Source organism: Nyctereutes procyonoides, unplaced genomic scaffold (genome assembly GCF_905146905.1).
Source record: "Nyctereutes procyonoides isolate TBG_1078 unplaced genomic scaffold, NYPRO_anot_genome, whole genome shotgun sequence".
Classification (NCBI taxonomy): Eukaryota; Metazoa; Chordata; class Mammalia; order Carnivora; family Canidae; genus Nyctereutes; species Nyctereutes procyonoides.
This window is the reverse complement of record NW_026575133.1, coordinates 5,281,757-5,294,543: the sequence shown is the minus strand read 5'-3', so window position 1 is coordinate 5,294,543 and position 12,787 is coordinate 5,281,757. Positions and strand designations below refer to the sequence as shown.

Genomic DNA, 12,787 nt, shown 5'->3' with positions numbered 1-12,787 from the left:
AAAATATACCATTTAAACATTTTCAAGTGTACATTTCTGTGGCATGCACTGTTGTGCAGCCATCACCACCATCCATCTCCAGAACTTTTCATCTCCTGGAACTGAAGCCCTATACCCATTTTCTCCTCACCCCAGTCCCTGGGAACCACCATTCTACTTTCAGTTTCTTGGAGTGTGACTGTACTTGATACATCATGTAAGTGAAATAACAGGATTTGTCTTTCTGTGACTTAGCATAATGTCTTCAAGGTTCATCCGTGTTCTAGTTGGTGTCAGACTGGCCTTCCTTTTTAAGGCTGTGATTTTCCATTGTATGTACATACCACATTTCCCTGCCCCCCCAAGTTTTTATTTAAATTCCAGCTTGTTAACGTACAGTGCAATATTAGTATCAGGTGTAGAATTTAGTGATTCATCAGTTACATACAACACCCAGTGCTCATCACAAATGCCTTCCTTAATCTCCATCACCTGTTTCACCATTCCCTTTCCTCCCCCCACCACCTCCCCTCCAGTAACCAACAATTTGTTTTCTATAGTTAAGAATCTGTTTCTTGGTTTGCCTCCACCCCCCTACTATGTTCATTTGTTTTGTTTCTTAAATTCTACATATGAGTGAAATAAAATGGCCTTTGTCTTTCTCTGACTTATTTTGCTTAGTATAACACTGTCTAGTTCCATCCATGTCGTGGCGAATGGAAAGATTTCACTCTTATGGCTGAATCATATTCCATAGTATATATTACCCCATCTTCTTTACCATTCATTAGTCGATGGACATTTGGGCTCTTTCCATTATTTGGCTGTTGTAGATAATGCTACATTCAGTGTCATGGCTGTAACCTAAACATGTGCGGTATGAGGTCTCAGAAATCTACAAGGTGATATAAGAGCAAGTGAGTTCTTGCTCATATAGGAAGTGAGCTTGAGGAGGAGAGGTAGAAGTGGAGAGTGGGGAGTCTTTAAATATGTGGACAGATGGGAACCTACAATGGAGAAAAGAAAGAACATGTAAACAAATGAAAAAAATCTGGACAGAAAATGCTTTATGGGAGCAGAGGACATTTTGATTGAGTAGGACTGCACTGAGGGCTACTTCTGAGTAAGTACAGTAAGATGAGGCTTTTGAGTGTGCTGTGGGCAAATTTAGAAAAGCTGGATTAAAACCGATTCTTAGCTGGATTGTCTCAGTCCTTAATATACTAGTATTTTGTGCCCCTCCTCTTTTTTTTTTTTTAAGATCTTATTTATTTATTTATGAAAGACACAGAGAGAGGCAGAGACACAGGCAGAGGAAGAAGAGTCTTCCCTGCGGGGAGCCTGATGTGGGATTCGATCCCAGGATCACACCCTGAGCTAAAGGCAGACACTCCCAGGTGTCCCTTTTATGCCCCTCCTAAAGGGAAATATAGTCTATAGCCTTCCCCAAGTTTATAGTGACCATGGAGCTGTTGTATTGGAAGCTGATTAGTGTCCTCAGAACATGTTTGGGCAAATGATGGTGACTAAGCTAAATTCCTTGGGGACAGGAACTATATCTTGAATGTTCTTTGTATATCATGGGAGTAAAACAGGATTAAGAGGTAGCTTCCATGGATATCAGTTGATAGAAAGTGTTAAAATATCCTTGAGTCACTAAAAAATTTCACTGTAGATTTAAGAATCTCTCTCTGTCTCTACCTCTACCTGAGAGATAAGCGTGTGTATCTCCTTCTGAGATTAATGGTCAAATTATCTGCAGGGTTTTATTTTTTCCTAGGTAGGGTCGATACTTTGGGATAGGAGTTGTGCTGTTTAGGATGATAGAGAGTCAAATGCTCCGGTCAACCACCAGCAGGATTAGAGAATAAATACTTAATGAATATCGGGTTAAGCCTGTGTGGGAATTTGACTGAGTCCATTAGGTTTGATAAATATTTGTTGAGTATGTGAATGAATTATAGAAAACAGGAAGACCTTGTGAATTTTTAAGCAATTGAACAATATATAAAAATCAACAATTCAAAAGATTAACCAGGTTCATTGACAGATTAGTGGGAGAAATGAATTGTATCTTTGGCAGAGAAAAGAGGAAAATGACTCTTTTTTTTTTTTTTTTTTGAAAAGGAAAATGACTCTTAAAACCAACAACAACCAAATGTTAACAGATAATGACCCTAGCTAAGATACATATATGCCAAAGTCTCAGAAGGGAAAGTCTATGGTTCATTTTGAAATGCATCAAAAATAAAATGAAAAATAAACATTTGCAATGTGTCAAAAAATAACTCGGACTGATATATGGATAAAGAGGGATGTAAGGTAAGTGCAGTAAGATGTGAATGGTAGAATGTAAGTGGCAGGTGTAAAATTCTTCCAACTTCGCTGTTTGAAAATCTTTATATGAAAATGTTGGGGAACCAAAGAGAGGAAAATGGAAGTCTAGGCGATTTCAAAGGAAGAACCAGTGAGATTTAAGAGAAGAGATGCTTGTAGTAAAAAGAACATGGGCACTGGAGTCAAATGGATCTGAATTCTGGTTCTGGCTAAGCTGTGTATTCGCTGGAGAGTTGAGATACCCTGCTCAGTGGTGGCACTGGGATTTGAACCCAAGCACCCTGGCTCTAGAGCCTGGATGTCTACCTTGCAATGCAGCCATGATTCAAGCTTCTAGCTTAGTGTCTGGCACACACTAGCCTCTCAAGTGGTAGCTGTTGATGCTAGTGTACCGTCGGCTATAGAGGGTGAAGAAATCCACAGTACTGTTTGATCCGGAAGATTTATATGACACTGTTATACAAGCTGGAAGGTCAAAGTATTTATGGACTAGAGATCGTTAATTTTGTTTTAGATAAGTGGAAGTAGAGATTTTGAAATGAACAGTTTCATATATGTTTCTAAAGTTTTTTCTTTTTTTAAGATTTTATTTATTTATTCATGATTGAGAGAGAGGCAGAGACACAGGCAGAGGGAGACGCAGGCTCCATGCAGGGAGCCCAAGGTGGGACTCAATCCCGGGTCTCCAGGATCGCGCCCTGGGCCAAAGGCAGGCGCTAAACCGCTGCGCCACCCAGGGATTCCCCTGTTTCTAAAGTTCGATAAATGATTTGCTCCCTAAAAATTTAAAAGCATGTTATGTGCCGAGCACTGCTCTAGACTAGTGAGCAAACCAGACAAAAAAAATCTCTCCATTCACAGGGCTCTGTGTTCTAAAAGAGTTTGAAGAATTAAGGACCTTTAAGCCTCAGATGCCGAGCGGAAATGCAGGCATTCACCAGCAAGAGAAGAAGATGGTGTTTGCACGGCCGACTTTCCGATGTCCCTGACATCCTGCTGTCTGGGCAGCCCTCTGCTCTGCTCGCTCTCAAGCCCAGCTGTGTTCTGATTTCCTCAGCAGCTCTTTTTACTTCCATCTGGAGTTGGTGAACAGCTTATATAAGCTATTTATGATTAAGTTTCAAAATATCTGTCCAGGCCTCTAAAATGGCCCAGACAGGAACAATAACTGTTGCTTTTCACGAGGGTAGCCAGAGCAGAGAAGACAAAGATGAAATTCATGATAGTCCACGTAAAACAGAGAGCACTAAGATCTCTGTTCTGGTCGCTCACACGCATCCTGGGCTGCAGCCGGGCTCTGACTCCAGCGCCCTCGCAGGGTGTGTGCTCCGCAGCGATTACGCACTCATTCCAACAGGGTAGGAGGTCAGTCAGTAAAAGTATTCATCGAGCCAGACCCTCCTCTCCTCTGAGTCATTTTCTGGTACAACAGAAAGGTTCTCAGGGAGAAGCTTTAACTCTTTCAGATCACCAACTTTACTCCTCAGTGCAATAGGATTTCTCTCTCACCCCCAACGGAGCTTATGTTCATTCTTTCTTTGGCATTTCAGAGAATGAGGTATATATTTAGTCTGAGAGTGAGATGGAATGTGAGAAAATGGAGTTAGAAGGAGGGAAATAATATCCACCACAGCCCAACCTTGAGGAGTTGTGTTAATATATATAGATGGCTAAGAGGTTTGCAAAATATTATGCTTGTTTAAAAAAAATATTTATGACACCACCCTTACAGGGAAATCTGACATCTGGCAACTTTAGCTATTTGGAAGACAGCCAGAAAATAAGAAAGTGGCCTCAGAGCACATAAAAAAATAACTGTTGAAAAAACTCTAGCTAGCTAACACATGTAGTTTACCACCACAGAAGAGTTAGTGTTTCCTGTGGAGCTTGTTTACTTTTTATTTATCTGGAAACTTCTGATAATTTGGGCGGGGTCTGTGTGGCCTTCTTTCCCCAGCAGAGTAGAAACAGCATTCTAGAAAGAGGATAGGAAAACTGACAGAGGAGGTTACTGATAGCAAAGGAATGGCTGACCTCAAAAGACAAAGACCCAAAAGGCCTACAATACTGGTATTATCACAGTAGAGTAATGTATGGTCTTCATAATGAACTTGCATCCATCAGTGAAAGAGTAAATTAGGGTCAGTGTTTTTCCTATTGAAGAAGGCAGAGAGGTTAAAAAAAAAAAAAAAAAAAGAAGGCAGAGAGGTATATAATGTCTATTTTTAAACATGGTCAAAGCCAAACCAAGTTTTGATAAGTTGAAATGGTAAATTCTATGGTGTTTCTATCCTTGAAATAGCACATTCTCTGGCAATGATATATCAGTGAGACAGATTTGAGCTTGTAGCTGATTATGGAAATAATGTTAGGAATAGCTGCTAACATTTATTGAGCACCTCCTGTATCAGCCCTCTCCTAGTGCTTTCACACTTATTAGCATACTGTCTAGTTGGAGCCAGTCAGATCTGGGTTTCCGTTTCCATTCCATCTGACTTACTGCATGCCCTTGGACAGATTATGTCACCTCTCTGAACCTGTGTCCTCATCTGCAAAATGGAAATCAATAATATACGAGAGGATTGTTGTGAGGACTCAATGAAGGAAGTACATAGTACAGTGCGTGGCACATAGTAAGTGCTCAGTAAATACTAGGCATTGTTATAATGATTTTCATCATTATCATCATCCTCTTGATGATTATTATGAATGTCTAATTATCCCCATTTTTCTGAACAGGAAACTAGTCCAGAGAGTTTAAGGAGTGTGTCCAAGGTGAAATAACTAATAAACAGTGGAGCTGGCATTTGAACTTTGGTCTCTGATTCCAGACCCGTAATTACTTTGCATTCATATTCTGCCTCTTTAGCATGTGATTATAATTAGATTTTCATACTTAAAATACATGGCAGGAAAGGGCAGAGGATGTGGGGAATGTTTCTGGCCACCTCTCTTTTCCACCATGGACCCTCTCTTTTCCACCTTTTTTCATCTCATGAAAAAAGTTCCGGTCACACAAAGATAAGCTCCTTTTACTCAACAGTACAAATTAAATATGCAGTGTTGAATAGTGTTGCATAATCATCAAAATCTTAAAGGTACCCCACATCAATATACTCAGTTATTTATTAGGTGCCTAACATGTTTGTCCATATCACTGTTTCCTTAGATAATAAACTCAATGGAGCTATAACTATTTTTTTAAATTAAGCATTTAGCACTCTTTGATGTCATCATAGTTATATATGAGATGAAAGTTAGAAACCTCATCTCTAACAACACCAGCTAGATCCTTGAGGTAAATAAAGGAGAATAGACTTGAGGCCTGACACTATGGAGAGCGTCAGCTGCTCCATGTGAAAGATGTAGGGAGAGAGATTGCTAATCATGACTGAATGTTTACAGGTGAGCACATGCCCACTGGTTCCTCCCTTTCTGTTGCTTTAAATGCATACTTAGGCTCCCCAGGCACACATGTCAAGGTAACAGACACATCAACTTAGCATAGCACAGACACAGTAACAGCATGAGGATACTATGCAGTCTTGGCCAGTGGGTGTCTTTGAGCTGAAAACACATTCTTGATCTGGTGTAGTGTATATACTAGATCTTGTATAGAGGTGTCACTTTTATATCTCCCTTGTTCTTTTCATGGATTCCTATTTTTCAGTATGTTTTAAATCTCTGTCTTTGAGGTATGATCCCACATCCTTTTTTCTTTTTCTTTCTTTCTTTTTTTTCTTTTTTTTTTTTTTTGCAGTAGGGAGGAGCCAGGATGCCCTGAGCCTGAATCCTGGCCTTGCTCTTATGAACTTTGAGCTTAGATCAGCAAATCCAACTTGCTGATCATAAATATTCTAATCTTTAAGATAATTCTGGGGAAATAAATGAAATGCCATATTTAAAATCTCTGCTTTGGGGGCACCTGGGTGGCTCAGTGTTTGAGCATGTGTCTTTGGCTCAGGGTGTGATCCCAGGGTCCTGGGATTGAGCCCTGCATCAGTCTCCTCACAGGGAGCCTGCTTCTACCTGTGCCTATGTCTCTACCTTTGCCTATGCCTCTCTCTCTGTGTCTTTCATGAGTAACTAAAAAATCTTTAAAAAATATAAAATCCCTGCTTTGTAAATACCTCATTTTAAAAGTACCATATTGGGGATCCCTGGGCAGCGCAGCGGTTTAGCGCCTGCCTTTGGCCCAGAGCGTGATCCTGGAGACCTGGGATCGAGTCCCATGTTGGGCTCCCGGTGCATGGAGCCTGCTTCTCCCTCTGCCTGTGTCTCTGCCTCTCTCTCTCTCTCTCTGTGTGTGTGACTATCATAAATAAAAATAAAAAAAAAATAAAAGTACCATATTGCCTGTACTTGAAAAATGTGAATTTCCTTTTTGCCTTCTTCAAGCATGTTGAGAAGTCTGCATTTACCAACTTGTACCTTTTCTGTCACTCCTAGATAAAGATCACTTTTTTCCCCCCAATTCCAGTATTGCCTTGAGAATCAAATGAAAAATATATGAGGAAATTATTATTTTTGTGAGATAGTACTTTAATTTCTTTAAAAGTATAAACTACAGACTTTGTATTTGCTTAGCTTTGACTTGATTCTGTCTTTTGATCTTAAGTGTTGTCCTTCTCAAGATATTGACCTATATCCCAATGTCTTAAATAGTTATGCTTTCCAATTTCTTTTGACCTATTTTTCCAGGTTATAAAACATGGAGGCTGGCTCAGTGGTTCGAGCCATCTTTGACTTCTGCCCCAGTGTATCAGAAGAACTACCGCTCTTTGTTGGAGATATTATTGAGGTGTTGGCAGTGGTGGATGAATTTTGGCTTCTAGGAAAGAAAGAGGATGTTACAGGTAAGTGGCCCCTAATGCCCTGGGTACAAAATAGAGCATAAGCCCTCCTTTCTTTCCATATTAAAAATAAAGATTAGGGATGCCTAGGTGGCTCAGCGGTTGAGGGTCTGCATTCAGCTCAGGGCATGATCCTGGAGTCCTGGGATCAAGTCCCATGTTGCACTCCCTTCAAGGAGCCTGCTTCTCCTTCTGCCTATGTTTCTGCCTCTCTCACTGTGTCTCTCATGAATAAATAAATAAAATCTTAAAATAAAAATAAAGGTTAAATGGGAAGCCCAAGTCAAATACAGTTCAGAATCCTTTTGTGTTTTTTGTTACGTCTTTACTGTGGTTTCTGCCAGTGAGGAGAGAATGTTTGTTATCGTTCCATCTCTCCTTATCGGTTCCTTCCAAAGGTTGAGATGGTTCGATACCAGCTGCCCCCAGCCCAGTTTTCTATTCACATGTTTACCTAAGTCTTTATCCTTTGTACTCAGACTGCTGCTTCCCTTCTGAAAATATGTGTTACTTCTTTATTCAGAACCCTGTTGTTTGCCATTACTTTTCACTACCAGTCTTTATCTCTGATTTATGGGACTTAAGTTCCTCCCCACCATGTTTTCTCTAGCCATCTATCTTCTTCCAACATTTTCTACCCTTTATTTCACTCTTCTCAAGGGAGCATGATGCACCCTGTTCACTCCTTCATAGATCCATGGTTGGTCCAAATTTATTAAAGCTGCCCCCCGCCCCCAGTGTAGCTACCTTCCATTTCTTATGCACCTGGTTTCCTTTCTTCTATTCTTTAAAATATACATTAACACCCATTTCTTTCATTAATTAGCCTAGGGAAAGGTGGAAGTTTTTGCCACACACTGTGCTCTTGTGTTAAATCTAGTCCTTAACTTATATATATTTATGTAAGTTAGAGCTGAAGTTTTTTATATAATCCTTTGAACAGACTCTGTGGACACTTAACCCATATTTGGGAGATAGTAGATTATTCCCCAGTAGAAATGGTAGCTCAGCTAAGACAAACATGATGAGTAAGATTCAGCAAGGCAAAGAGGATAGATAGATAGAGCTGCTTATCCAGAGGCCCTGGAATGACCAAGAACATGGAGAGTCTGAGAAAAGCTCAACATGGCATGCAGTGTGAAAGGCTGAGGGAGGCAAATGGTGCTGGGGAGAGCCACAGGAGCTAGATCGCAAAGGACAGAGTGTGCCATGATGAGGAGTAATGGAATGGGATACAATACAGGTGCTTTTTAAACTTCATCAGAAATGAAGTTTAGAAAACTCACTGCTACAGATTGGAAAATGATAGGAAAGGGCAAAACAAAGGATAGGGAGGCAGACTGGGAGTTGTTGAAATAACCCGGGTGAGACATGCTGCTGGCTTGGACCAACAAGCTTGGTCTGGAGATAAGTGGAGGATACAAGAGATATTTAGAAGGTGGAATCCATTCTGATGCTTTCCAACTGACAGACTCTGTCTATCTACTACTACCCATAAAAACCCTACCGATCTTCAGATTCAGATGCAAGCCTTTTCAGTGAATTTTTAAAATTCTTCCTGAAAAACTTTCTACCTTTTGTAACTTCCATAGTGATTTGTGCACCTTTAGTATGTCACTAGATTTCAGCATGGAATTATTGCTTGTGTCTGAATTAGATTTTACGACCTTTGAGAGCCAATACCATCTTACCCATTTTGCCCTCTGCGGGGTGCCCTATGTAGAGTGGCAGCCAATTAATGCTGATTGGATCGAATTGCATTCTCTGGGCTCTACATGCATCAAACTTTGTGCACTGTACTTTTTTGACAGTAGATTCTCCAATTACGAGTACTCAGTTAATTCAGTGTCTATAAATGGACTCGGAAGTTATTTTGTCTTGGTACACAGAAAATGAAATTTCAACATTGGAAATGTTTGCTTTTATTTTCAGGGCAGTTCCCCAGCAGTTTTGTGGAAATTGTGACCATTCCCAGTCTAAAAGAAGGAGAGAGGCTGTTTGTCTGTATCAGTGAATTTACGTCCCAAGAATTGAACAGTCTTCCCCTCCATCGAGGTAAGTTGGCCATTCAAGAGTAGACTGTTTTTTAAGGATTTTACTTATTTAGTTGAGATAGAAGGAAAGAGTGAGAGAGAGAGCATGAGCAGAGGGCAAAGAGGGGGAGAAGCAGACTCCCCGTTGAGCAGGAAACCCAATGTGGGGCTTGATTCCAGGACCCTGAGTTCATGTCCTGAGCCAAAGGTAGACACTTAACTGATTGAGCCATCCAGGCACCCCAGGAGTAGACTGTTTAAAATAAGATTAGTTGGGGCCCCTGGGTAGCTAAATTGGTTAAGCATCTGACTCTTGATTTCGGCTCAGATTATGATCTCAGGCTTATGAGATGGAGCCCCATGTCAGGCTCCATGCTCAGTGGGGAGACTGCTTGGGTTTCTTTTCCTCTTCTGCTCCTCCCCACTTGTGCACATGTGCTCTCTCTCTGTCTCTAAAAAAGTAAAAAATAAAAATAAACAGGATTAGTGGAGTTGACCCATTTTGACAACTAGATCTCTTTTTGAATTTTTTTAAGTGGCTAACCTCTGGAGATCTTAGTTATAGCAAGATTGTGCTGACAATAATAATGCCTTATATTTGCATAGCATTTTGTAATTTCCATTGTATTTTCTCACAAATACATTCTAATTTGATCCTCACCATGGTGCTGGGGGGTAGCAAAGTAGATATTATTAACTGCATTTAATAAATAATGAAAATGAGTTTCAAAGAATGTTACCTGCAGGTAAGAACTTTTGGTCTCAGGAGATGAAGTCATGTCACCTGATTATAAGTTCAGCATTATCTTTCCACTGTATGAACTTCTAAAGATGGACTCTAAACCATTTCACCAGGGATGCCTGGGTGGATCAGTGGTTGAGCGTCTGCCTTGGGCTCATGACGTGATCCCGATCCCCGGATCAAGTCCCACATTGGGCTCTCCGCGGGGAGCCTGCTTCTCCTTCTGCCTGTGTCTCTGACTCTCTCTCTGTGTCTCTCATGGATAAATAAATCTTAAAAAAAACAAAAATGAACCATTTCACCAAATATATTTAAGTCCACACATTCCTGCATAAGCACAGAAACCAAGAATGTTTATGATCAGTGCAATTTTGTGATGAGTCAGGACAGCCAGCAAAATGGTAGAATTTATTTAGCATGTTATTAATATTGTTACTTGTTCTTTTGAGTATGGCCCTGAAGGGATAGGCTTAATTTCTTAAACCATGTGCACATATGAGAGAGACAGATCAGAAGTGGGGAAAGACAGGACCTAGCAAACTTCCCTAACCTTTAGGAGAAGAAGGAATACCAGATTTGGATCTCAATCCTCAAATCTATTTTGAGAGTTTCTTACTTTTCACTTTACACTGACCCTCTACCTCTTTTCTGAACAGCTCCTTGTTAATCAGTATTGGGAAGGCAGAAAGAAATAGATCAAGATGTTATAGCAGGGAATTTCTATCTGCCCCTACTCACAGCCCTCCCACTGTGGGGGGGGGGGTGCTGTCATTCATGTTAGACCAGAGGGAATAAGGAGAAAAGTCCAGAGTACAGTGGCTTTGATCAGAGCTGTGCAGAGGATATGGGTGGCATAGATTTGTCCTTTCCTATACCTGGTTCCTGGAGCAAATAGTGGGCATAAGAAAATACTCTGTAGGAATATGCAAAGTCTATAACATTTGGGGAACTTGAGGATGTGGCTTCTAGAATTAGCTTTTTTGCTTCATAATCATATCTTGTGTCATCTAGTTTTAGATACTAAAAAGATTTTCTGCTGAATTCCTTCTCTGGGAGGACTGGTCTCATGGGTTGTTCTGAACTTGTTTGGAGTTAAAATCCACCTCAGGAATCTCAGGGCCACCAAAATGATTTCTCAGGAAGACCCTAGGCATGGACCTTTCAGCCATGAGCTTCCTGAACCAAGACTGACTCAAACTAAGGCTGGGTCCTGGAATCTGTAGATGTTATCTTGAGTAGGATGGGAAGGAAGGAAGAGGATGCAGCAGGGGCAATACATAGGAAGCAACTAGAAAGAGATAGGCTAACTGTCAGTGGTTTTATCATCTCTTCCCTGATGCTCTCCTGCCAATAAGTGCACTGACTATTCAGCTCTCTTTCCTTCTGTTTTTACCTTTCTTTTATCTCCATGTCCTCTGATTTGAACAAATAAGCCTTTGAGAATGGGAAAGTTATTTTTTAAAAGATTTTATTTATTTATTCATAGACACACACAGAGAGAGAGAGGCAGAGACACAAGCAGAGGGAGAGGGAGAAGCAGGCTCCATGCAGGGAGCCCGATATGGGACTCGATCCCCGGTCTCCAGGATCACACCCCAGGCTGCAGGCGGCGCCAAACCGCTGCGCCACCGGGGCTGCCCGAGAATGGGAAAGTTAGATGTACCTCTACAATTTGTTTCCTTCTGGGAAGTTTAGCATGACACACAGAAATGATATTAACTTCCCTAGTTTTCTGTTCGTGACAGTCCACATTAACAGATAATAGTTTTACTAGTTGGAAACAAAATCAGTACAAAATGAAAGTATTGTTTTATACCACATATAATTTGGAAGACTTGAGTCTAGGCTTTTCAGTTTTCAAGGGCTTGGAATGGCCCTTCTACTTCTTGGACTGAAAATTTTTTCCGTTAGATCAGTATCTCGGCTCATGAGTAGCATATGTTCCTCGATCCCTGCTTTCTAGTACTATTAATCCTGTTTCCTGTTTCTTTATCTTAGTACCTCTCCTATTCTGTGTAAATAATATTTTTGGTGATTTAATATATGTCAGGAGGGGATTTGAAAACCTTAAGAGCATGTGGGATGAGGTTTGAGACTTGTTTTATTGTACCATGCTGCCTTTAGTTAATTGTTATCGACTTACCTTTCAGGAATATCATTGGGGTTAATAAAAAGATGACATTTTAATTGCAAATTATATTATTAAAGAAATATATGTGGGGCACGTGGGTGGCTCAGTCGGTTGGGCATCTTCCTTAGGCTCAGGTCATGATCCCAGAGTCCTGGGATCGAGCTCTTCTCTGGGCTTCCTGCTTAGTGGAAAGCCTGATGCTCCCTCTCTTTCTGCTATTCCCACAGCTTGTGCTCTCTCTGTCAAATAAATAAAAAAATCTTAGAAAAAAATATATGGGTTTAGATATATTGAGAGCAGGCAACATAAATTAGGAGTTAAGAACTCTGATGGCCCTAGATGTAAATACAACTCCACAATTCCATTGCTGTGACTTTAGGTTAGTTACTTGCATTCTCTCAGCCTCAGTGGGATACTAATATCTAACTCAGGTAGTTGTGAAGGCTGCATGAGGTTATATATATAAAGCTTCTGGCACAAGGTAGGCACGCATTTAAGATGAGATATCTTTATTATTCTTAACCTAGGATTCTTGGACTTCATAGATATGCTTTGGGGGGCTTGTTTCCTGATAATTACATGAAGGTTTGTGTATATGGACATTTTCCCAGGGAGATTATATCTGGAATTGGAATCACCAGTAGTTCTTCCAGCAGGTGTCACTCTTTCTCCTTTCCACAAAGCTCTCCAATTGTTTTGAACTGTTTTCTGT

General features: G+C 40.6%; 1 protein-coding gene across 3 annotated transcripts in view; it reads left to right on the top strand.

The window, feature by feature from the left end:
• Nucleotides 1-12,787, top strand: part of DNMBP (dynamin binding protein) — a 109,652-nt gene that overhangs the window by 28,983 nt on the left and 67,882 nt on the right. For 2 of the 3 annotated variants that reach the window (XM_055346222.1, XM_055346221.1), the window contains exons 2-3: nt 7,018-7,172; nt 9,102-9,224. In XM_055346222.1, the coding sequence (XP_055202197.1) occupies nt 7,028-7,172; nt 9,102-9,224 (268 nt within the window). In that variant the 5' untranslated portion in view covers nt 7,018-7,027. Of the gene's footprint in view, nt 1-2,130; nt 2,302-7,017; nt 7,173-9,101; nt 9,225-12,787 lie in introns of those variants that run through there. The other variant, XM_055346223.1, reaches the window with a different exon arrangement.